General features: G+C 43.6%; 1 protein-coding gene across 2 annotated transcripts in view; it reads right to left on the reverse strand.

Annotated features, from left to right (window-relative positions):
• Nucleotides 1-26,584, reverse strand: part of CPNE9 (copine family member 9) — a 350,416-nt gene that overhangs the window by 271,078 nt on the left and 52,754 nt on the right. For both annotated transcript variants that reach the window (XM_040359035.1, XM_040359034.1), the window contains exons 3-4: nucleotides 8,326-8,366; nucleotides 6,758-6,804 (exon numbers count right to left, since the gene is read on the reverse strand). In XM_040359035.1, the coding sequence (XP_040214969.1) occupies nucleotides 6,758-6,804; nucleotides 8,326-8,366 (88 nt within the window). The remainder of the gene's footprint in view (nucleotides 1-6,757; nucleotides 6,805-8,325; nucleotides 8,367-26,584) is intronic.

Raw genomic sequence — 26,584 nt, forward strand, 5'->3', positions numbered from 1 at the left:
AAGAAGACGGAAATGAAGGTAAATAATAGAAAATACATCTGAAACTTATTTCCTTTTTTGAAGAGCTTATGAGGACAACATAATCTATCTGAACACCGCAGAGAAATAAGAAAGGGATTTACTTTGTAATTGAAATCTAAGGGGGTCCCACACCTCCTGCTGTGTCTATAAAAGTCAGTATATATCCGGATAGGAATCCAGCAACAAGCAGGATGCCCTTATATTGAGCTGCGGGTGGGTAGAGCTGGGAGCATACTGGCATCCACAAGCAATACAAGAACCAGTTGCCTGGATTTTCCCAAAACCCATAATATCACCTTTTAGTTGACTTAAAGGAGTTGTAAAGTATCAAGGTTTTTCACCATAATGCATTCTATTCTTTACTTACCTGAACTCAATCTTTCCAGGGACGAGAATGAGCCCAGCTGCTCCAGCCGCTGTTTTGGGTCCTCATTGGATAGATTCATAGCAGCATTAGCCATTGGCTCCCGCTGCTGTCAATCAAATCCAGTGACACAGGAGCTGGGGGTGGGGCCGAGTCCTGCTGTCTGTGTCAATGGACGCAGCAGCAGGACTCGGGAGCGTGCCCACACGGGTGCCCCCATGGAATGCAGCTTTTTCTGTAGGGCTACTCAATAAGGAGGAGGAGCCAGGAGCACCACCAGGGGACCCCAGAAAAGGAGGATCGGGACGCTCTGTTCAAAACCCTTGCACAGAGGAGGTAAGTATAACATGTTTGTAAAGTTTTTTTTGTTTTTTTTTTGTTTTTAAATAACAATCACTTTTCCTTTAAACTTACAAGTCTACGGAATACATTCCTTTACCATACTTAAACAAGAAGTATGTTTTTTTTTTTTTTTGGCTAGTCATACTTACCTCAGTGGATGCAGCATCAGACTGATGCTGCATCTGTCCCCCGGCATCTCTGCACTGAGAACCAAGCCACCGAGCACCACCGATGGCTCGGTTCTCACTCCTCCCTGAGCGGAGCGATGCTGACTGTCAGTCAGCATTGCTTCTGCTCTACTTCTCCGCACTCATTGGAGCACTGAGCCATGAAGGGGCAGGGAGAGGCCGTCTTAGCAGCTCGCTGAGACGCTGAGACTTCCATCAATCAAGGCAGCTGGCAGATCCAAACTGCCTCGAAATTTTTTTTTAAAGTCAGCAGCTACTAACACTGTAGCTGCTGACTTTTAATAAGGACACCTACCTGTCCTAGTCACCAGCGATGTCGGCCCCCCGCCAAGGCCGATCCTCGATCCTGGCAGCTCCAGGCGCCACCATCCACATTAAGGGAAACAGGCAGTGAAGCCGTGTGGCTTCACTGCCCGTCTCCTACTGCGCATGCGCGAGCAGCGCTGCGCTTTTTGAACGGGCCGGTTGCTTTCTGGGATACACACAGTTCCCAGAATGCAGCGCGCCCCATTCACAAGAAGAAACCGAGTGTAGGACGAGGAAGAGAATCAACCGTGGAGGATGAAGAGGCAGATTCGGGACTTCCGCATAGCAATAGCTATTTCGGGTAAGTAAAACATTTTATTTATTTTTTTATTATTGTAGTAAAAAAAAATTTCAGGGTGGAACTCCACTTTAAGTCCAGGAGAGAAGCCGGTACAACTGTGCAAGTCTAAATTTGGAGTTCAGCTTTAAACTGGTATAGCTGACCCCAGTATATACGGCCACAGCAAAAACTTTTATGAATTCTGCAAGAGCGGGATAAAACTGCATCAGAGTAGCGACATTCGATGTGGAAACTGGAGGAATTTTATCTTTCACATATCCTGCATAATAAACGTGCCCCAGTTTCCATGTTGTGATCCCTGGATTACACTGAAAGACTGCACAGGGAGCAAAGCTCATTATATTTCCAGGAATCTATAGTGCCGGGTTACACACTAGATTTTGCTTAAAGTTTCTATCTGGGTAAAATAAAAAAAGATAAAAAAAACATATGTCGCACATCTCTGCAATGAACTACTTCCCATAAACACTGCAAGTACAGAAAATTACCTGTTGGTCTGCCAGAGACTTATTTTTTCACCTCTGCCCAGTTCTTCCCTTCTGGACTACAGATCCCTTCCACCTATACAAGGCCGTGATAAGGGGGCGGGGGCAGGAGGGGCCGCTGCCCTAGGCTTTGTCCTCTCATTCAAGCTTGGGGGGATGAGATTGATGTTGGGAGCAGGGGCGAACTGACCATTGGGACTTTCAGGCACTGACCGAGGGCCCCATGCCACGTTTTATAAGCTGTGCGCACTGTGGGGGGGGGGGGAATAAACTATTTTCATATTAATGGGTTTAGTAACACTTTAAGGCAAATCTCCCCAATGGGACGATAAGGGCAAAGATAAACCTTACAGGGGTTATAACCCTCCCTTACACTATCCAAAATGAAAAAATAAATGCTTGCCTATAGTTCCACTTTAAAGGATCTGTAAAGCTTTGTTTTAAAAAACAAATAAAAATAATAGATAACAAATATGTTATAATTACCTCCTCTATGCAGTTGGTTTTGCACAAAGTGGCCCCAATCCTCCTCTTCTGGGGTCCCTCAGCGGCGCTCCTGGCTCCTCCTCTTCTCGAGTGCCCCGTTGAAAAGCCGCTCTCCCTCGGAGGGACTCATGTGGGCGCGCTCCTGCTGCTGCGTCCATTGACATAGACAGGAGGACTCGGCCCCGCTCCCCCTCCCGTGTCATTGGATTTGATTGACAGCAGCGAGAGCGAATGGCTGCGCTGCTATAAACCTATACAATCAGGACCTGAGACAGCGGCTGGAGCTGGTGTGCTTGTCCCCTTTGTTTTAAACCCTGGGTTCAGGTAAGTAAAAGAGGGGCTCTGGGGGGGGGGGGGTGCTGCATCACAGGAGGTTTTTCACGTATTGTAACAGTCACCACCGTTTACGACCTTCCATCAACTACGACAGCTTATCGGACACTCCAACACTCCAACCATCCAACAGACATCAGACATCCCATTTCCCAGAATAACGAGACTTGCTCTGTGTTCTGGTTTCAAATGCAAGACAACTTTAATGGTTGGCTCTCAAGTTTATATACAGTTCAAGCATGAAAGGAACAATCAAACTCTCCACCCACCCATCACACCCTGGGGGGGCTTCAATACACCCTCAGATGGCTTATTGCTAAACATTCCAGACTTCTTGGCGCTGGTCTATAATTATCATGACCTAATCACTGCACCTGAGAAGTCACATCCCTTCATTAACCGAATTCAAACAAAACACCATCACACAATGAATTCTCCTCAATCCACATCTTAGACAGACGTTCTGTCTCCGCATACAGCTTGACAAGTTCCATTCCACACACAAAACAGTATTTAGCATACATAATGAGAGATCCTGGACCAGACTTAATTAGCATGTCAACAGTCTACACAGAGAGATGAGTCATAGAATAAACCAACACTATGCAATATCTCCTGCAATATGAGCTATCAGTAATGTCCCCTGTCCTGTAATTTAGGATATAATTTCTCAGTCACCTTATGGCCCTATCGGACATAAGGTGACCCTAGACATAAGACTCCTTGGTGATGCCAGTACAGGAGTACCCCTCATTCTTCCAAAGTCTCTGTTTGTCACTGGTCATTCCGTTACACCTATCATAAGGTAAAAGACCTCAAGGTTTTTTTTAATAGGGCTGTGCTGCAAATGCCCCACAACCGTGAGCAAATGCATACCATTGCAGGGCCGTACTCTGGCATATAGAGGGTTAAAATTGACGCCTAAAGTCGGCACAGCTTCACCTCAATTACTAAGTGCATTTTTAGTTTAGTTTAACCTCTTCAGCTCCAGAATCCTAGAAACGTACCCGAAACTTTATTGTGAAATGAAAAAAATCTTGAATGTTGTGTTTAATAAATGTTTTCTTTCTGTAATAGAGATTTGAATTCTTAAGTCTTCTTCCTTGAAGGGATGTCAAGCAAAACCGACAGCCAGGCACCTTCAGAGGGATGTTCATCAGACCGTGCCCAATCCTTCTCAGTGGGTAATTACTTGTGAAAAGACCTGGCACCTTTCACATGACAAATCCCTCCCCAAGTTTGGGTAGAAGCCATTTCATCACAACTTTCCACGTTTTGCAGATGCTCCTTGTTCTACGAAAAATCCAGAATCCTCCAAGACTATTTACAGTCCGGTTCAGAAGGAAAAATGTAATAAAAATTGATAAAAAGGCTAGATTTACACTTTGGGAGGGGGCTGTGTGTTTTGCCCCCCCCCCCTTGTCCCTTCCCTCCAACTGCTCCCCCTAAGGCAGCAAATAGGGGTGTAGACATGCATAGCATAGCATTGCAGCAAAAATGATCCCCCCATCAACTGAATGTGGCTGTGCTGCAACCGCATGCAATGCAGGGATGTGGGTTTTTAGGGGTTAAAGCAGAAAGTAAGGAGGCAACATAACACCTCCTCACTAGACATGTGCAGAACAAAAAAACTTTTTTTGTTTCAATTCGTTATTTAAATAATTTTGTTTTATTAAACCGTTTAATTAATTTTTGGAATTTGTTTCATTTAATTTATTTGTTTTTGACTTTGATTTGAATTCTCCAAAAATTCCAATCGACATTTAAATTGGAATTGACATTTGAATTTATTCTATTTGAAATTCGAATTTCAGAAGATGGTTATATTCTTTCTATTTCATTTTATTGTTTTTTCTATTTTATTTTTTTCTATTCTTTTCTATTCTATTTCCTTATTTTCCATGATATTTTATTCCATCTTGTTCTGTTTTACTAAAAAAAATTCTATTCCTTTATTTTCTATTTTATTTTATTCCATTCTCTTATATTATATTATGTTCTGTTTTACTCTATTTTATTATTGTATATTATATTCCTTTATTTTCTATTATATTTTATTCTATTCTTGTTTTCAAATTCAAATTCTAATGCCGTGTACACACCATCACTTTATGTGATGAACAAAAAAACGACGTTTTTCAAAACGTCAATTTAAATGACTGTGTGGGGGGGGGGGGGTGAACGTTGTTTTATGTCTTGTGAAAAACGACCAAAAAAAATTGAAGTATGCTTCAATTTTTTGTGTCGTTTTTCAAATCTTCGTTTTTTGTGTCACAAAAAATCACCGTGTGTAGGCTAAAACGAAGTTTAAAACTATGTTTTTAAACCCGCGCATGCTCAGAAGCAAGTTGTGAAGCAAGCTTCAATGGAAAAGAGTGCTGAACGTAACCCTGCTTTGCTAGAGCATTTTGAAAAAACGATGGTGTGGAGGCAACGTCGTTTTTGAAAATTGAAGTTTCAAAAACGTCGTGTTTTTTTCATCACATAAAGTGATGGTGTGTACACGGTATAATTGTTTTTTTTAATTAAATTTGAATTAGATTTTGGCCAAATTTTGGTTCATTATTTTGCATTTTGTATTACTTTTTTGCATTTGTTTAAATCCATTACTAATGTAATTCAGAAATTCTGGTGCCGGCATCCCAGCAGTTACATTGAGTAAAACAATACCAAAATACAGGTCTGAAGAAAAGAAAGGCAAAATGGTCCTGCACAGGGGAACCAAACATCACATTTCACGTAAATACAAAAACAAAACACTTTTTCAAAGTGTAAAAGCAAATAATAGAAGCATCCGGCATAAGTGCCAGAAGTGGGAATGAATAACTGGACTCGGAGGTCCAATACATGGTGAGACTAACCAAAGAAAGGGGGGGGGTGTTATAGGGGAGCGACAGGGTAGGAAAAAAAGGGGGAAGAAAAGGGATGTAGAACTAGGCCAGGGAAGGAGAAACAGTCAAGACAAGAATGGAAAAGAAGGAGGTGTAGTCTTGGACAAGAAAAGAGCCTGCGGGTTGGGTGGTATATTAGAACGGTTCGCGAATACCCAAGCTGGTTTGGGGCAGAGTGGGGAGAGCATAGGACCATCATGGGTTCCACACTTTAAGGAACTTAGCATGAGCACTGGTCATCTTCTCATTATCTAGTCAAAATGCTCTTCACCTCTGCAAAACCAACCAAGGGCTTCCACCAAGCTCTAGCAAAAGCGTGTTTTGCAGCAATAAAGAGGTAGGTGGCCAGCTTTTGTTGGTATGAGTAGAGGCCAAGGAGGGGACAGTGGAGAAGTGCACGTCGGACGTCTTTGTGGAAGGGTACATGAAAAAGGGTTGAAAGGAGGCCATAGACCCTAGACCAGAATCCCACCAATCGTAGGCAAGACCACCAAATGTGAATCTCGTCTCCATGTTGTCCACATCCCCGGAAGCATCTATCATTGTATGATGGGTTTGAATGACCAATACCAGCGGATGAGAACCTTATAGGCTGCGGTTACATTACCTTGAGCAGCAAATAGTGTAATTGTTGCATAAACCCAAAAATCAGGACTGGTTCTCTTTAAATGTTCATACTAATTACATGAGAAGTAAAAAAACTGTAGCTTTTATTCAGGATTGGATTGCAATGCTGCTGATCATAGATATACATGATGCAAGGCACGTACTATAAACAGTATCTATTTTCATCTATATCCCATGAAAGGGACACATAAACCAATAAGTGCAATCTCCCTCCGTATTGCTCTGCTCCGGTACCCTGTGTAATCTTGTAAAGTGCTTCACACATGGCTGACAGTTTATAAGCAAAGTTACGTGATGAAATTTCAGCATGTGCCCAAAGCGAGTTAAAGTGGATCAGTGACCGGTCGTACAAGATGTTCTTTCCCCAGCATTAAATCACATTTTGAGAAAAGCAATTGGATATATTTACTTACTTCTGTCCATTCTTTGTTGCCGATCCCTTGTAAGTACAAGACCACCACTGCAAGAGAAAAGGAAAATGTCACAAGAAGGCCAAGAACACCTGGAAAACCTAAAGTCGGCCAAAATTTTTGCCATTGCTTAGTTTTGGATGGAGTAGAGAAGGGTTGAAGCCAAACTCTAGGCCAGTGGTTCGCAACCAACAGGCTGTGCGCCTCTATCGGGCCATTGTCATCATACTCCCCAGCCTCCATCCAGCTGCAGATCCTCTAACCTCCTACAGTCCTTCCAGGGCCCACCTGGGAGCCCTTAGCCCCCACAGTGTTCTCCAGCCCCCTGCAATGCTCTGCAGCCATCAGCCCTCCATAGTGCCCCAAACTTTCAAAAGTGCCCCACAGTGCTCCCCAACCTCGCTCAAAGCACCTGAGTCCCTGCAGTGCCCTCAAAACTCCCACAGTTCCTATGCAAAACCCACAACCGCCTCCAGAGAGTTGCCTCTAGAAACCTCATCCCCTACAAGGCCCCCACCACAATGTCTGCTGCCGAGTCCCCTAACCAAATCCTCAACAATGGTACCACCACTGAGTCCCTTAACCCCCTCCAGAACTCCCATCCCCACACAGTGCTCCGCGACCTCCCTCAAAGCACCTGAGTCCCTGCAGTGCCCTCAAGTCTCGCACAGTGCTCATGCAAAACCCACCACCTCCTCCAGAGACCTCAACTTCCACAGTTGGCCCTAGAAACCTCATCCCCTACAAGGCCCCCAACACCGTCTGCTGCTGAGTCCCCTAACTAAATCCTCAACAAGGCTACCACCACCCCGAAGTGACACCCAACCCCATCCAGAGCCTTCCAGCATTTCAGAACATATTTTATATTTCCATACTTATATTGTGTGAGTATAAATTTCTTTCTTTCTTTTTTTTTTTTTAAGCATTTTTCAGGCCCTAATTTCAATACGATTGAGAACCACTTCTCTAGGCAATCTAGGTAGCTTGCTGCAGAGCAACCAGCCTTCCACAGTGCCCCCAACTTTCAAAAGTACCCCACAGTGCAGCCCATTGCATTACAGCATGCACTAGACATGTTCAATTTTTTTTTTCCTAATTAGTTTTTCGCTGAAATTTTACAAATTAGTTCGGAAATATTCTAATTAACGAAAGCCCGTCTAACAAATATTTGTCAGACGGGCTTTCGTTAACTTGAATATTTCCGAACTAACGAATTTGTCAAATTTCAGCGAAAAACTAATTAGGAAAAAAAATTGCACATGTCTAGTGCATGCTCTAATGCAAAAGACTGCGCTGTGGGGCACTTTTGAAAGTTGGGGGCACTGTGGAAGCCTGGTGGCCCTGCGGTATTGCATGCCATTGAAGTCAATGCGGAAACAAATTATTTTCGTTTCCATTGACTTCAATAGGGAAACTCGCTTTGATATGCGAGTACTTTGGATTACGAGCATTCTCCTGGAACAGATTATACTCGTAATTCGAGGTTCCACTGTATTTTGGTTAACAGCAACATTTACTGCAAAGCAGATCCAAGGATAGTTCACATGGTAAATTACACTATTAGCACTAACCTGGGTCAGACTTGGAAAATGTGTCCATATCCAGCAAACTCCTGTAATTAAAGAGATAAAGAACATTATAGTAAGAGGAGAAAGAAAGAGAAAAAAGGCACAGAAAAGAAGGCATATTGTGTAAGCAAAAGCAGATACCTTCCACACACTACCCATTACAATTCCCTCCCATATACTTTGATCCCTTCAGTAACAGAAATTGAAACTTTAGGCTTTATTAAACTCTGTCATAATAGGAACACTCTTTACAAACCCAAACCTAAAGGAAGGCTGGGAGTACCTAACGTTACTCATTAATATAAAGTTGCCCAAATGGCACCACTAATCCAAATACCTTCTGTGTCTTAACCCCCATTATGGATTCCTCTAGGTATAGATGTCCACCCAATGTCCCTTTCCTGCCTTATCAAAATCCATCCTCCCTTACCCCCCAAACCTCTCAACCCAATCTTGGTGCACATTCTGTCTGTCTGGGAATCTGATACTTTGTGAGTTTTATCTCACCACATCTCCCTTTGCTTAAACTATTCAATTGCCCTTTGGAAACCCCAGACGACCTCCATCAATTTTGGTGGTGGATCTTGCAAGTCCTAACAGTGGATGCTCCACCCAAAAGGGGAAATTGAGATTGTTTGTACCCTCCTCCCCTCCACTGCCACATTTGGGAGGGGGGAGTGGGTACCTGGTTTTGACATTCGGCCCCCATCCTTCCCCCTCCAGTCCTTTTGACAACCCCTAGACGACCTCCACCAATTTTGTTGTTGTTGTTACAGTGGAACTCCACCTAAAGGGGGAAGTTCCAATTGTTTGCATCCTCCACTGCCACAATTGAAGCCTCGTACACACTCGACAGGCGAAACACATAGTTTTCCTCGTCGAGTTCTTTGTTAGGCTGTCGAGGAACTTGACAAGCCAATTTTCTCTATTCCCATCAAGGAAATAGAGAACATGCTCTCTTTTTGGCTCGTCGAGTTTCTCGACAGTTTCCTCGATGAAAATGTACACACGACCGGTTTCCTCGGCAAAAAAATATCTCCCAGTTTCTTGCTGTTTTTTGCCGAGAAACTCGGTCGTGTGTACGAGGCCTGACACTTTTTTTTTTTTTGGGGGGGGTGTACCTGGTTTTGACAGATACCCGATCCCACCTCCAGCTCAGATCACCATGGCAAACTGAGCCAGAGGTTTCCCCCCCTCCCCTGCAGTCTTCTGGGACACATCACAGGTCCCAAAAAACTAGGGGACTATTTACAAGGCGCAACCTGACTTCCTGTTTCCCTTTTTTCAGATGCCGGCTCCTGCACCAGAAGCCGATTAACGAATGAGCTCAGGCAGGGCCGTCTTTACCGCAGGGCAAATGGGGCAGGTGCCCTGGGCCCTGTCACTGTTGGGGGCCCAAAGCAACCCCCTTTGAAAAAAAAAAAAAAAAAATTTTTTTTTTTTTTTTTTTTTTTTTTAGGGGTCCGGAGGCCCCCAGGGGCCCGGAGGGCCCCAGATGGCAACCCCCCCTTTTTTTATTTATTTTTAAATTAAAAAAAAAAAATTATATATTTTTATTAAACGGACAATTTTTTAATATATTTTTATTTTATTTTTTATTAAAGGGCCAATTTTTTTTTAGAGGTCTGGGGGTCCCCAGGGGCCCATAGTTCCCCAGGGCCCCGGATGACAACCCCCCTTTTTTATAAAAGAAATCTTTTTATTTATATATATATATAAATATATAAATATATATATATATATATATATATATATATATATATATATAAATGTTTATTATTATTATTATTATTATAGGACCCAGGGGTCCCCAGGGCCCCGGATGGCAACCCCCCTTATTTTTTATAAAAAACATTTTTTTTATATATTTTATTTCTTTTTTTTCTTTTTATATATATATATATATATATATATATATATATATATATATATATATATATATATATATATATATATATATATATATATATTCTTTTTTTTTATTAAAGGGCTCAGAGTTCCCCAGGGCCCCATGTGGCAAACACCCTTTATTTTTTTTATAAATGTTTATTTTTTTATTTTTGTTTATATATTTTTTTATTAATTTTTTATTTAAGGGCCCAGAGGTCCCCAGGGCCCTGGATGGCAACCCCCCCTTTTTTTTTATAAATGTTTCTTTATATATATTTTTTATTAAAGGGCCCAGAGGTCCCGGATGGCAACCCCCTTTTTTTTGTAATTTATTTTTATTAAAAAAAAAATATTAAAGGGCCCAGAGGTCCCCAGGGCCCCAGATGGCAACCCCCTTTTTAAAATATATTTTTTATATATATTTTTTATTTCTTTTTTCTTTTTATTAAAGGGCCCAGGGCCCCGGATGGCTACACCCCTTTTTTATATATATTTTTCTTTATTTCTTTCTTTATTTCTTTTTTTGTAAATGGCCCCCCGCTTCTAAATTTGCGGCAGCCCCCCCCCTGCTTTATTAATTTTAGGCGGCAGCACCCCCCCCCCCCGGTTCTTTGCTCCAGGGGGCCCATGCCTGAAGCTGTGTAAGTGGCCCCATAATTCCTGATGGCGGCCCTGCCTCCCGTTAAGCCCCTGTGCTGCCCACAAATCAGGCTGAAAATCATCAGCGGCACGCAGCCAGTGACAGTACTGCTTCCCTTCCCAGTGTTTTAAAATGTACAGCACCCCTGGCTTCCCTTTAGACGTGCGCTTCTCCCTTCCTGCCACTGGGTGCTGCTTGCATATAAAAGTGAATTAGAATGTGATTTTATAACATCCCCAGTTTGCTCTTCCTGAGGCTGACTTCTTCATGTCCTGCTCCTCAAGGTATGTCACTGTTTGCTAATCTATATTGTAAATTGAAGTTTTCTGTAGAGTGTGCCCAAAGTCTTTATAATATTTGATGATTCACTGCAGGTCTGGTCAGTGTTTTAAAAAGTTCCTCTATTTTACACATGGCATGGCATGGGGGTCACAGCACCGTCTGTCCATTCTGCTTTAGCACCATGGGACCCCCATGCCATGCCATGTGTAAAATAGAGGAACTTTTTAAATAACAGACCAGACCTGCAGTCCAGGCTGAGTAAAGCCTCAGAGCAGATGACATTACTGTCTGTATTTAACTGCTTGATGGGCTTATTTTGGGCCTGGCTGGTTCACATGTATGTGTTTTGGCGGCCCACATTTGCGCAGGCACAGCAGCCCATTCATTTGAATGGGCCGCCATGCCTTCGTTTCCTGCAAAGAAAAGTGCATGCCTCATGTAATAGGCTGCGCACACGGCACACCTATGCCCATCAAGCACTGAAATACAGCACTGTCTGTCCATTCTGCTGTCTGCTGTGACTTATCTGCAGTTCCCGCACTGTCAAACTTGCTGCATTTTTAGATGTTTAGGTCACGCTTTTAAAAACACAGTGCGTTTGTGTGTGCAAGAACTGCAGGTAAGTAGCATGGTGCAAAAGCAGAATGGATTTCAAGGCAACTGTATTTTTAAAATGCTGAATGCACCTTTTTTCTGCAGGAAACAAAGGCATGGCAGCCCATTCTAATCAATGGGCTGCTGTACCTGCACAAATGAGGACCGCCAAAACATGCATGTGAACCAGCCAGGCCCAAACTAAGCTGGAGGGGGGCCCCAAAAAATGTTTGCCCTGGGCCCAAACCATATTAAAGACGGCCCTGAGCTCAGGTGAGGACATCGCTGGATCCCTGGACAGGTAAGTGCCCTTATGCTAAAGGTCAGGGATAAAGTTGTGAAAAAGTTTAATGCAGGGTTAGGTTATAAAAAAATATCCTAAGCTTTGAACATCACACAGAGCTCTGTTCAATCCATCATCCGAAAATGGAAAGAGTATAGTACAACTGCAAACCTATCAAGACACGGCGGTCCACCTAAACGAACAGACCAGGCAAGGAGAGCATTAATCAGAGAAGCAGCAAAGAGGTAACTCTGGAGGAGCTGCAAAGATCCACAGCTCAGGTGGGAGAATCTGTCCACAGGACAACTAAGCCTCGTTGTTTTTCCTAAAGAGATTCTTGGCAAGAATCTCTTGCCGCCCGAGTGTACACACAGTCCTTTCAAAAGAACCGCAGTTCTTTTGAAAGGTAAGAACTTGGTGACATCACATGCGCTCGTCACATTCGATGCCGTCGCCGCCATCTTGCTTCACCCTACCTATGACGTGGAAGCTACCGCGCATGCGTCAAAGTCATTTCGAGCATGCGCGGGTTTCCACGGCGGCAGGTAAGTATACACACTCTCGGGTTTCTCGTCGGGAATCAGGCCGACAAGAATCTCGATGAGAAAATAGAGAGCAGGATCTCTATTTTTCTCGTTGAGATTCTGGCCAGATTTCCCATCGAGAAACGCTCGGTTTACTCGAGCTGCTCTGCCAGCAGTTTTCTTGCTGGTTCTTGCCGAGAAAACCGAGCGTGTGTATGAGGCTTCAATCATGCACTCCACAAATCTGGCCTTTAGGGAAGAGTGGCAAGAAGAAAGCCATTGGTGAAAGAAAACCATAAGAAGTCTCGTTTGCAGTTTGCGAGAAGCCATGTGGGAGACACAGAAAATATGTGGAATAAGGTGTTCAGCTGGATTCACACCTAGGCATTTTTTGTGCTTTTTGCATTTTGCATATTTGCACTACAGAACGTGTTCCATAGAAAACCATGTTAAATGGACTGTAGTTCAAATCTGCAAAATGCAAAAAGCACAAAAAATGCATGGGTGTGAACCCAGCCTTCTGGTCAGATGAGACCAAAATTGAACTTTTTGGCCTAAAAGCAAAATGCTATGTGTGACGGAAAACTAACACTGCACATCACCCTGAACACACCATCCCCACCGTGAAACATGGCGGTGGCAGCATCATGTTGTGGGTATGCTTTTCTTCAGCAGGGACAGGGAAGCTGGTGAGAGTTGATGGGAAGATGGATGAAGCCAAATACAAGGCATGGGGTATCTATTTACTCGGTGCTACCTAATCTTTTTTACTTTATAAAAAATGTTGGGTAATTTGCTGTGTTTATGTGCCCTAAAATTAACTTGAGTGTATTTTTCACTGACATTTCATAAACTGTTGCACTAATATGTGACAAACAAATATATACAGTAATGCTTAGGGGGTTTTATGTAATCTTCAGGCCTAAAATGATCTTTTAAATGTGTGCAAAAAAAACAAAAAAACAGCCCTGGCAGTGAAAGGGTTCATGCTTGTTGAGAATATGTAATACTTTAATGCGCACAGTCTGAGCACAAGTTCACTAAAGATGAAATGAGAAAAAAAAAAAAAAAACTATACCGAGGGACAAAAGAGAGAGATACAAATGGAAGACGGCAGCTTGTGTAAGAGAAATACAGCACCACTACACCTTTACCATGCTGTAAACGTAGAAGATAATATATGCATTAACATCCATTCTATGTACTTCTTTGTAGGATGTTCTCACTTCCACCTCGCTGGAAGACAGCATTGTGACGCGAACATCCTACATAGCCATCAATTAATGTTTGCTGTCCTGGCGTTTACCTGCGGTATAAAAACATAAATTACAGCGCAGGCAAACGCAGATTATGAAGAGATCCCAAGAGAGAGAGAGAGAGATGAGAGTGAGAGAGATATAAATGAAAATGAAAAAAATGTGAGTGTGTGTGTACGGGGGAGAGAGAAGAGAGAGAGGGTGAGAAGAGAACGAGACAGTGAGAGAGAAGAGAAAGAGAGAGTGTGAGAGAAGAGAGACAGTGAGAGAGATGAGAAAGAGCAAAAGAGAGAGCGAGAACGAACAGAGAGAGAAGAGAGCGAGAGCAAGAGAGAAGAGAAAGAGAGAACAAGAAAGAAGAGGGAGAGAAGAGGCAGAGCAAGAAAGAAGACAGAGAAGATAGAGAAAGACAGAAGATAGAGAGAGTGAGAGAGAAGACAGACAGTGAGAGAGAAGAGAGAGAGTGGGAACGAAGAGAGAGTGAGAAAGAAGAGAGAGCGAGAGAAAAGAGAGTGAGAGTTATAAAAGAAAATTAAAAAAGTGTGTGTTTATGGGGGAGAGACAAGAGAGAGAGAGAGGGTGAGAAGAGAACGAGAGAGTGAGAGAAAAGAGAAAGAGAAACAGTGAGACTCATGAGAGAGAGCAAACAAGAGAGCGAGAACGAAGAGAGAGAGGAGAGAGAAGAGAGAGAAAAAAGAGATGGAGAGCGAGAGAAATGAGAGTCAGAGAGTTATAAAAGAAAATGAAAAAAGTGTTTTCAGCTCTTTACCGTTGCATTAGGGTGTGCACCAGTGGCCACCCCCTCATTTAGTGTCCAGCCCCCTGATTTACACATGTAGGGCGCCAGATGCATGGATTGATGGATTGATTCCAAGGCTCTAATAGGCTTCAAAAAAGGGTGGGCTCGGGGCACTGAGCCCACCCAGTTGTGTGACAATAGCGAATGAATATTCACTATTGTCATACTGATTCTCCTTCTGGCCAATCAGGAAGCGGGTCATGAGACCCATTTTCCGATTGATCAAAAGAAGAAGTGATCCTTTTTGCCTAGGAAGAGGAAGAGGGAGGAGATGCACGGCCGGAGGAGACACGCGGCCAGGGGAGACGCAGGGGAAGCCTGACCAACCGACCCACCAGCCGCCACTGTGACTCCAGGAATGGCTCTCCTGCAGCGGCTCAGCCATCCAGCACTAGAGCAGGATGAAGGAGGGGAGAAAAGAGTCACAGGGGGGTGTGTGTTTTGCTGGTGTTCCTGGTGTTCCCCTCATTTGTGTCGTCCCCCCTGGGGGGCGGCCTAGTTTCCCGGGGGGACAGACTTTTCTCCCACCGAGGGGGGGGTGTTGCCGTTGGTTTGCCGCCCCCCGAATCATTGAGCACCAGCCGCCACTGGTGTGCACCCCAAAGCTTAAACACAAATACTGGTACCTTTCCCTGCAGTCTCAGCTGCACTGGAGAGTGAATGAATGGGAAGTGCTCTGTGCTGAGCAGCTTCCTATTCATTCACAAGCTGAAACACAGCAAGCACCGTTTACTATGCTTCAACTATGATTGGTCCCAGTGAGTGAGTGCGTTCACTGTGTTCATTTACAAAAGAAAGGTGCTGATAAATGACATATATATATATATATATAATAGCCCCATTCTCCATTCTAAAACATCCCCCACAGCAGCTGGGGGGAGAGGAGGGAATCCAGCAGTACTGCGGGGCCAACACAGGGGAGGCCTAGGGGGAATCGGCACAGCGCATAATGATTAGGGAATGCCCAGTCACACCTGGCACATCCCCCTGCGCACGCCTATGCCAACATAGGATACACAAGGAGCTATAAAGAGTTTGTGGGTGATTAAACCCCCCCCCCCCTCACCCACCAATAGCTAGTATCAGTTTGGCGATGGCTTAAAGCTGTATAGCGAAGTTTCCCTTTAAATCTTTATCCTGAGCCGTAATAGAATTTATTAAAAATTCTCAATTCAGTACATAGAACTTCCCAGAATTGCAGTTTAATTTGTCATTATGTTAAATGCGTCAGTTTCTCAGTATTCGGGAATGTATTTGTTGCTATTGTCATCCCTTTAATAATGACACATACACAGGATATGCAGAGAAATCAAATCAATCTTGCACCAGTACACATATAGAATATTTATTATCTATGAATAATGCAGGTAAGTTTTATTTCAGCCTTCCAGAAGCTGCACCGTATAGAAATTATTTCATTATTATTTCCCTATGTGTGTTAATGCAGTCATTATGGTACTTGGAAAACGTGTCTACCAGTATAAATATTATGTATACATTAAAATGGCTCACGAGACAAAATGGGAAATGCAGCAGTAATTATAATTTAGCATTATGCAAAGAGCTGGCATTATGTACAGCACACTACAAACAGTGCATGGATAGAGTCAAACAGAAATGATAGCATATATATATATATATACACAAATTAAATACTGTATACAATACATACACTACACGGGCAACAGTATATGGGTACACTTCGAAATGATAAAATTCAAAGGTGAAAACGGACGGGTAACTTTAAGCTTGGTTCACATCTATGCGTGGTGGGAACGTGCGGGAACGTTTTTTTTACACATAAACATGCTGCTCTTTAGCTGATATTTATTGGCTCGGACATGTACGGTAAGTCTGTACAGACGACCGAACATGTCCGACGGACAGGATTCCAGCGGGCATGTTTCTATGCAAGTTTAGAAACATTTGCCCGCTCGAAAACGGTCTGGCGGGCAAATGTACACACGACCAAACATGTCTGCTGAAACTCGTCCGCGGACCAGTTTCAGCATACATGTTCGGTTGTGTGTACGGGGCCTTAAAGGAAGGAAGATGAAGAGAAAAAAGAATGGAAGGGAAGGGAAGGAAGAAGATAAAGAGGAGAAAGGATTGAAGGAAGGGAAGGTAGGGAGAAAAGAAAGGAAATACGATAACAAGGAGAAAGGAAGGGAGGAAGGTAAGTAAAGAGGAGAAAAAATGTATGGGAGTGAAGAAGGAAGGAAGGAAGATAAAGTAGAGAAAAGATTAAAGTGAGCCAAGAAGGAAGATAAAATTGGACAAAAGATTAAAGGAAGGAAGGAGAAAGGACTAAAGGAAGGGAGGGAGGAAGGAAGGAAGATGAAGAAAGTAAAGAAGATAACAGGGAGAAAGGAAGGAAGGAAGGAAAGTAAAGGGGAGAAAGAATTGAAGGGAGCAAAGAAGATAACAAGGAGAAAGGAAGGAAGGAAAGTAAAGAGGAGAAAGAATTGAAGGGAGCAAAGAAGGAAGGAAGATAAAGTGGAGAAAGAATTAAAGGAAGGGAGGAAGGGTGGAAGAAAGGAAGATAAAGAGGAGAAAGGGTTGAAGGAAGGGGGAAAGGAATGAAGATAAAGAGCAAAAAGGATGGAAGGGAAGGAAGATAAAGAGGGGAAAGGATTAAAGGAAGGGAAGGAAGAAAGGAAAGAAGATAAAGAGGGGAAGGGAAGGGAAGTAAAGAGGAGAAAGAATTGAAGAAAGGGAAGTTAGGAAGAGAGGAAGATGAAGGGAAGGGAGGAAGTAAGATAAAGATGAGAAATGATTGAATGGAAGGGGGAAAGTAATGAAGATAAAAAGCAAAAAGGATGGAAGGGAAGGAAGATGAAGAGGGGAAAGGATTAAAGGAAAGAAGATAAAAAGGAGAAAGGAAAGAAAGTTTTGAGGAGAAAGAGTTGAAGGAGGGGAAGTTAGGAAGAGAGGAAGATGAAGATGAGAAAGGAAGGATGAAGGATAAAGAGGGGAAAGGATTAACGGAAGGGAAGGAAGGAAGATAAAGAGAAGGAAGTATTGAAGAAAAGGAAAGAGGGTGGAAGGAAGAAGTAAAGGAAGGAAGAGAGATAGGGGAGATAAAGGAATTAATGAAGGTAGGAAGAAGAACAGAAAGGACAGAAAGAAGGAAAGGGAAAAAGGAAGCAAGGAAGGAACTAAAAGGAGGAAAAGATAAGTAGAGATAGAAGAGAAGGGAGCGAGAATAAAGAGAAGAAAAGAAGGATGGATAGGTAGATCACAGTAAGGCCTAGTACACACGACCGAGAAACTCGTCGTAAAAGAAACATCGTTTTCCTCGACGAGTTCCTTGTCAAGCTTCTCTCGAATCTTGTCAAGCTTTCTTTGCGTACACACTGTCAAGACAAAATCTCGTCGTTCTCAAACGCGGTGACATACAACACGTACGATGGCACTATAAAGGGGAAGTTCGATTCCTCTGGCACAACCCTTGGGGCTGCTTTTGCTAATCTCATGTTACTGCGTGTTAAGTAAAAGTTTGGTGAGAGACGATTGACGATTTTCAGTCTGTTACAGCGTGACGAATGTGCTATCTCCATTACGAACGCTACTTTTACCGAAGGTGCGCTCCCGTCTCATACTTTATTCTGAGCATGCGTGGGTTTCTAAGCATACACACGAACGTGTTTCTCGTCGTAAACCAGCCCGACGAGGAACCCGACGAGGAAATTGAGACTCCCAAGGAGAAAAAAGAGAACTTGTTCTCTTTTTTTCTCGTCGAGATCCACGACAGTTTTCTCGACGAAAAACATACACACGACCGTTTTCCTCTGCAAAAAAGCTCTGCCACCAAGTTTCTTGATGGATTTTGTAGAGGAAAACGGACGTGGGTGTACGAGGCCTTACTTATGCTTCTCTGCATATATTTTTGGGTGAAAATGTTGCTCTTTTCCGATCCCTTTTTACCATTCAGGCTTCAATTTAAAGTTCATTCACTGAAAACAGGGCCACAAACAGATCTACAAATAAATAACATGAGACTGAACAGCCCTGTATCTATAAATATAGATTCTGGGGTATCTTCTGAATTATGTTCCCTTTCTGCCTCCCATAATCCAATTTCCCGGCAACCATCCTAGATATGTCCTAATGTTTTATTGATGTCGATATACTGAACCATTCCGAGTCATTCTCGCTGTTATTATACCTTCTATAAAGGTTAAACGCAGCTCTGTAACCTGTATCAGGAAACATGGAAATAATAATTACATGTAGCACTTAATATCCTACATCTATAATCACGGCCAACATAACGGCTTGTTAATTTAATAGAATTGCCTTAATCTCTCAATTATACCTTACCGGATAAATTGGGTTTTAGCTGTGACCTATCTTACTCACACACACATTAAGAAGGTAATGCAGCTGCTATACAGGGAAATACGATGCACTGTATCATTTTCAGTGCCTGTAATATATATATATATATATATATATATATATATATATATATATATATATATATATATATATATATACACATATACAGTATATATATATATATCAGGTTATTATATAGTGATAGATTTTGGTACAGATATTTATATAATAAGAAAGGGAATGGAGCGGGTATGATGTGCATTGCTGATAACTATTTTCTTTTTTGGCAAACCTAAGGCTTAGTTCATAACTGTCCCCGAAGATTCTTGTCCTGGGAAATGTCCTAGAAAATGTACCAACTTTGTAATAAAGTTACGTTTGTTTGAAAAATCAGTTCTAGTCACAGTCCTTACTTAGCTCCTTTGGATTAATATCCCCATAATGCATATTTGCAGCAGCACGGTGGGTGGGTCCTAATGCCCAGCTGACACATATATGCAAAGCTTTGTTGTTCTGTTGTGTGCTCCATTGGTGCCTCCAGGACTATAAAAAGAGCCGTCACCAACAGCTCATAGTAAAATATTGATGATCAGGAACCGGTAGGGTGGAGTTCTGATGATGTCATCACTATGCAGCCAACCACAGTGAACAAATAAATGAAAGTCCATCCTACTGGCCTCCAGTATCATTTCCCACTTAAAGTGAAATCATTTAGGGAACTGCCAATGTTGATAAACTTAATAAGGGCCCCATTTATAAAGCAGCCATTGGCCTTAATGCGGCCTTGCTGAAGGCTACACACTTTGATCTGCAATTTATGAATGGCATGTAGAATGTAGACCACAGTGGGGAGTTCTATGGCAGTGAGCAGCGGAAAGTGACAAGAGATATCAACGCTCTGTTTAAATTGGTCCCTATCAGTGGCGGATCGTCTTTAAGGGTGTCGCCCCCTCTCTCCTGCCACCTCCTCTATACCGATAGATAGATTCATGCATTGGGGGGCACACTGGCAGCATTTGATAGGCACAGTGGGAGCATTTGATGGCACAGTGGCAGCTTTTGGGCACAGTGGCTTCATTTGAAGTGCACAGTGGTGGCAATTGATGGGTAAAGTGGCTGCATTTGATGGCACAGTGGCTGTGTTTGATGGCACAGTGGCAGTGTTTGATGGGCACAATGGTAGCGTTTGGGCACAGTGGCTGTGCTTGACTGGTACAGTGGCGGCAATTGATGAATACAGTGGCGGCAATTGATAGGCACAGTGGCTGCATTTGATGGCACAGTGGATGTGTTTGATGGCACAGTGGATGCGTTTGATGGCACAGTGGCTGCGTTTGATGGGCACATTAGCAGTGTTTGATGGGCACAGTGGCTGCATTTGATGGACACAATAGCTGCGTTTGATGGGCACAGTGGCTGCGCTTGATCGCACAGTGACTGCGTTTGATGGCACAGTGGCTGCGTTTGATGGCACGGTGGCTGTGTTTGATGGCACAGTGGCTGCGTTTGATCGCACAGTGGCTGCGTTTGATGGCACAGTGGCTGCGTTTGAAGGGCACATTGGCAGCGTTTGATGGGAACATTGGCAGCTTTTTATGGGTACAGTGGCGGCAAACATTTTGAGCACCAGCTGCCACTGGTCCCTATATCTACCTATATTACCTTTAATGCAAGTTTTATTTAAAATATATCTAAAACTAAGAAAAAACATGTCATATGTTGTAACTTACCAGTGCTGAGATGTGGTGGTTGTGTTAGTTGTGGTGTGGGTATACAACTTAGGGTTGTCCTGTGCTTGCATATGTATTGTAACACCTATCTTTTAAAATATGGCCAATATGTTGGGAATTTAATAATATTCTTATTAGGGCCTGTTTTGAATTTCCTGATATATGGGTAGCTGTGTGCTGCCCCTGACAATCCAAGCTCCCTAGACCAAGGTCTGTGTCATCTATGTAGAAATTTAGCCCACATTATCAGAGATGTAAAATTTCTTCGACTTCTCCTGAGTCACCTCGTTATAAAGGCCAACACTTGACTTGTCCATACAGACATCAGGCCCATTATAGCCCCAGAATTCATAAATGACTACTATGTGAGGTGTGTACTAAGCCAAGGACAGGTCCGATGTCCCTCCGAGAGCGCCAGGCTGAAATAGGCACGCTCACTAATAAGGAACAAGCTTACTGTGAACTTTATTGATCACTTCATAGGAAAGGCTGGATTTACCTCACCCTCCAAGGCAAAACATGACTAGGATTTAATTAAGAAGCACAGGGCAAGCTAAAACATTTCCTGCAACAGAAAAAAATCTACAGAGAACACCGGAATGGAAACGAGGTGTACAGGTTGCCACAGAATATTGTTTAAAATTCAGTCTTTGTGTACAGCTTCAGTTACACTGAGAATGACACTTGGATGAATGATAAAAGGTCTTCAACAATACAGAACGAACAATTCCAGTTGATAGGGACTGACGACCTGTTAGCTATAACATGCCCTGGATGAATGAGAACCTGCACAGACAATAACAGAGATCTCACTAATAAGGTAATCAAGAGATACACTATGGCCCAGATTCACAAAGACTTACGACGGCGTATCTCCAGATACGCCGTTGTAAGTCCGAATGGCCGCCGTCGTATCTATGCGCCTGATTCGTAGAATCAGTTACGCATAGATTTGGCCAAGATACGAGCGGCGTAAGTCTCCTACGCCGTCGTATCTTGGGGTGCAATAATTACGCTGGCCGCTAGGTTCCTTGATTTCCTCGTTGAATATGTAAATGAGCAAGATACGCCGATTCACGAACGTACGTACGCCCGTCGCAATTAGTTTACGCCGTTTACGTAAGACATACGCCGGCGTAAAGATAAAGCAGGTCTCTAAGTGGCGCAGCCCATGCAAAGTATGGACGTCGGAACAAGCGTATCTTTTTACGTCGTTTGCGTAAGTCATACGCGAAAAGGGCTGTGCGTAAGTTACGTTCACGTCACAGGCATTGAGCCGACGTATCTTTGGGCGTAAACACGACGTGATACTGAGCATGCGCGCGCATTCGCCGTTCGTTCGGCCATGCATCTACATGGGGTCAAGCCTCATTTAAATACAACACGCCCCCTACCAGCCTACTTTGAATTACGCGCGCTTACGCCGCCCATTTACGCTTTGCCGCCGTAACTTAGGACGCTAGTGCTTTGTGAATACAGCACTTGCCTCTCTAAGTTGCGGCGGCGTAGCGTAAATACGATACGCTACGCCTGCGCAACGTAGAGCGGCCGTATGTGAATCTAGGCCTATATTACCAAAAGTATTGGGATGCCTGCCTTTACATGCAGATGAACGTTAATGGAACCCCACTCTTAGTCTGTAGGGTTCAATATTGAGTTGGCCCCCCCTTTGCAGCTATAATAGCTTCAACTCTTCTGGGAAGGCTGTCCGCAAGGTTTAGGGCCTCGTACACACGACCGGATCTATCCGCTGGGATTGATCCGCGGATCAGTTCCAGCAGACAAATCCGGTCGTGTGTAGGCCCGAGCGGACATTTTTCGGCGGAGATTTCTCCAGCCGACGGATTTCCAGCGGATAAAAATTTCTTAGCATGCTAAGAAATCTATCCGCTGGAATCCAGTCCAGTGGATTGATCCGGTCGTCTGTACAGACTCACCGGATCAATCCGTCCGCTCTCCTCCCTCGCATGCGTCGTAATGATTCGACGCATGCGTGGAAGTAATTACCTTCCAGCGTCGCGCACGTCGCCGCGGCGACGGCTCGACACGTCACCGCGGATGGATTCCGCGCGGATTTCGATCTGATGGTGAGTACAGCCATCAGATCGAAATCCGCCAGAGGATTTATCCGCTGGGAACGGTCCGGCGGACCGTTTCCAGCGGATATCCTCTGGTGTGTACGGGGCCTGAGAGTGTTTCTATGGGAATGTTTGACCATTCTTCCAGAAGCGCATTTGTGAGGTCAGGCATTGATGTTGCACGAGAAGGCCTGGCTCGCAGTCTCTGCTCTAATTCATTCCAAATGCTTTCTATTGGGTTGAGGTCAGAACTCTGTGCAGGTCAGTCAAGTTCCTTGACCCCAAACTCGCTCATTCATGTCTTTATGGACCTTGCTTTGTGCACTGGTGTGCAGTCATATTGGAACAGGAAGGGGCCATCCCCAAACTGTTCCCACAAAGTTGAGAGCATGAAAATGTCCAAAATGGCTTGGTATGCTGACGCATTAAGAATTCCCTTGAAGCCCAACCCCTGAGAAACAACCCCACACCATAATCCCCCCTCCACCAAATGATTTGGACCAGTGCACAAAGCAAGGTCCATAATATAGATAGAACACCTTTGGGATGAATTAGCGCAAAGACTGCAAGCCAGGCCTTCTGTTCCAACATCAGTGCCTGACCTCACAAATGCGCTTCCGCAAGAACGGTCAAACATTCCCATAGACACACTCCTAAACCTTGTGGACGGCCTTCCCAGAAGAGTTGAAGCTGTTGATGTTACAAAGGGTGGGCCAACTCAATATTGAACCCTACTGAGTAAGACTGGGATGCCTTTAAAGTTCATGTGCGTGTAAAGGCAGGCATCCCAATACTTTTGGTGACATATTATATAAGAAGTCTCCAGCACCTACCAGATATTGAAATATCTGTTTTCTGTATCCCTACACAGCATTGTCAGCTCCCCTTAAAAAAAAAAAGTCCAACACACACACCTAAAATATGGCTACTGACTAGGACAATCACTATGTATTTCATTACAAGTTGTTCCTGGCAGCAAACTTGCAAAGTTATTGGACACGGGTTTGTTATTTGCAAACTTTACGGATTGCCACAAACTGGAACTTCATCTCTACACATAACAAAGCTGGCAAAAAACCGGGCATTACCTGTGATCAAAAAGTGTACCAATCACAAGTACCTAGAAGAGCAGCATCATGCAAAATTGGGTCCATAGTAGCCAATTAGTTTGGAGGTGTGTAGAATAAAAATAAGTGTGGCATTAACAAACTGAAACCTGAGGCAAGAAAAATCGGCCACAATCATGAATCGGAACTGTGACCTGGTTTTAATAAGCCTGCCAGAGTTATGGGATTGAAGGTATACTCTGGAATAGGATTCAGGGAAAGGCAGCAAGGTTTATAGGCAGCTGCAATAGTAATCTCTAAAAATCCTTCTCATGTATTATATTTTGACTTTTCTCAGATTTCTCTACCTCGTAAGAAACGACCAAGGAAGGTGAAAGAGTTTTTAATGCATTAAAGTGAACCTGTCATAGCCACCAAAGACAAGTGCATGCAACTTGTGCCACCTGTAGTGCCAGCCAGTGGTGTTTCTGTGGGGGGAAAAGAGGAGGTTTGCACCACCATTTGGAGCAGCCTTTTATAACATGGAGGGAAGTTTTTTGGCTGTAGGGAACCCCTTCTAATTAACGACCGGGTACCAAGTCGCTTAGGTGGCCCTCGCTCTTCAAAAGGTTGGGCACCCCTGCTTTATGGTGTCCGTATCCCCCTAATGGATTATTCATGGCAATGTATGAACATTGAAGGGCAACCATGACATTCAGCTCAAAGCACAACCCTACCCACCAAACAGAAAAAATGATGGAGATCTTGCAAGGTCAAAGCTTTCCTCTTTCCACCTAAAACTAAAAAAAACAAAAAAAAAAAACACAACAACACATCAACACATCATACACATTGTGTCTAAAATATAAAGACTGACAATTTTGAAAAAAAAACACAATATTTTTTACTTTTTGCTATAAGAAATATCCAATTTTTTTTAAAAAAAATATATATATATTGTTTTCTCAGTTTAGGCCGATACGTATTCTTCTACATATTTTTGGAAAAAAAAAATCGCAATAAGCGTATAGTGATTGGTTTGCGCAAAAGTTATAGCGCCGACAAAATAGGGCATAGAATTATGACATTTTTTTATTATTTTGTTTTACTAGTAATGGCGGCAATCTGCGATTTTTGACAGGACTGCGATATTACGGCGGACACTTTTGACGAATTTTTGGGACCATTCACATTTATACAGCGAACAGTGTTATAAATATGCCCTCATTACTGTATAAATGTGACTGGCAGGAAAGTGGTTAACACTAGGGGGCGATCAAGGGGTTAATGTGTTCCCTAAAGAGTGATTCTTACTGTGTAGGGGGAGGGGGGTGACTGGGGGAGGTGACCGATCGGTGTCCCTATGTACAAGGGGCACAGATCGGTCTCCTCTCTCCCTGACAGGATGTGGATCTCTATGTTTACACACACAGATCCACGTCCCTGGGCTCTGTAACTGCCGATAGCGCGTACCTAGGCGGACAGTGTGGCCGCCAGGCACACGCATCGGCACCCGAGTGACGCGGCGGCGCATCGCGCCCCCCATCGGCCAGGGCGCCCGAGGAGGTCATAGGACCTCCTCCCGGCATTGTAGAGCCGCCTTGTGGCCGTCAATGTACAATAGCGGGATGCCGGGATGCCAATCCACCACCTCCATCCAAAAATTAGCTATCCGTGGGCAAGTCCAAAAGATGCTTGTACTTTTAGGCCTAATGCACACTGGACGTTTTTTGACGCTATTACAGCAGCTGTTTTTAGCAGTAGACGTTTTTTTCTACAGTCATTAAACTCTCCATCATGTTATCCTATGTGTCCTTGCACACATAGGGGCAGATTCACGTAGATCGCCGCAAATTTGTGCGGGCGTAACGTATCTGATTTACGTGCTTTATTAACAAAGCACTTGCCTGTAAAGTTGCGGCGGCGTAGCGTAAATCACCCGGCGGAATTCAAATTCGGCAGGTAGGGGGCGTGTATCATTTAAATGAAGCGCGTCCCCTCGCTAAACGAATGGCGCATGCGCCGTCCGTCAAATATCCCAGTGTGCATTGCTCCAAATGACGTCGCAAGGACGTCATTGGTTTTGACGTGAGCGTAAATGACGTCCAGCCCCATTCACGGACGACTTACGCAAACAACGTAAATTTTTAAATTTTCGACGCGGGAACGGCCATACTTAACATTGGCTGCGCCTCATAGACCCAGGGGCAACTTTACGCCGGGAAAAGCCTAACGTAAACGTCGTAACTTTACTGCGTCGGCCGCGTGTACGTTTGGGAATTCGCATATCTAGCTAATTTGCATACTCAACGCGGAAATCGACGGAAGCGCCAGTTATCAGCAGTTTTTGAGCAGTAGAAAAAAAACTAGTGGGTTCAGCTGTAAAAACGCCCTAACACTAATAAACGTCGATAAACGCGTTCAAAATTTCACTGACCAGTATTTTTTAACGTTTTAAATCCATTGAAAAAAATAAAAAGTTTATTTTTTTCTTAATAAAAAAAAACAAAAAACTAACAAACGCTAATAAACGCTAAAAAACTTTATTGCAAAAACTTTGAAAAAGTTGAAAACTTACTGCAAAGTTACTGGCATTTTTATAACGTTATTTTAACGTCCAGTGTGCATGAGGCCTAAGGCCCCTTTCACACGGAGCGGATCAGTAATTGCTCCGTTGATCCCCGCTGAGCCGGCGGATGACAGGGCGGTCCCGCCCTATGGGGGGATCGAATGAACACGGACCGTCTGTCCGCGTTCACCCGATCCGATCCGCCAGACGGATGGAAAAGTAGGTTTCTC

Source organism: Rana temporaria, chromosome 7 (genome assembly GCF_905171775.1).
Source record: "Rana temporaria chromosome 7, aRanTem1.1, whole genome shotgun sequence".
Lineage (NCBI taxonomy): Eukaryota > Metazoa > Chordata > Amphibia > Anura > Ranidae > Rana > Rana temporaria.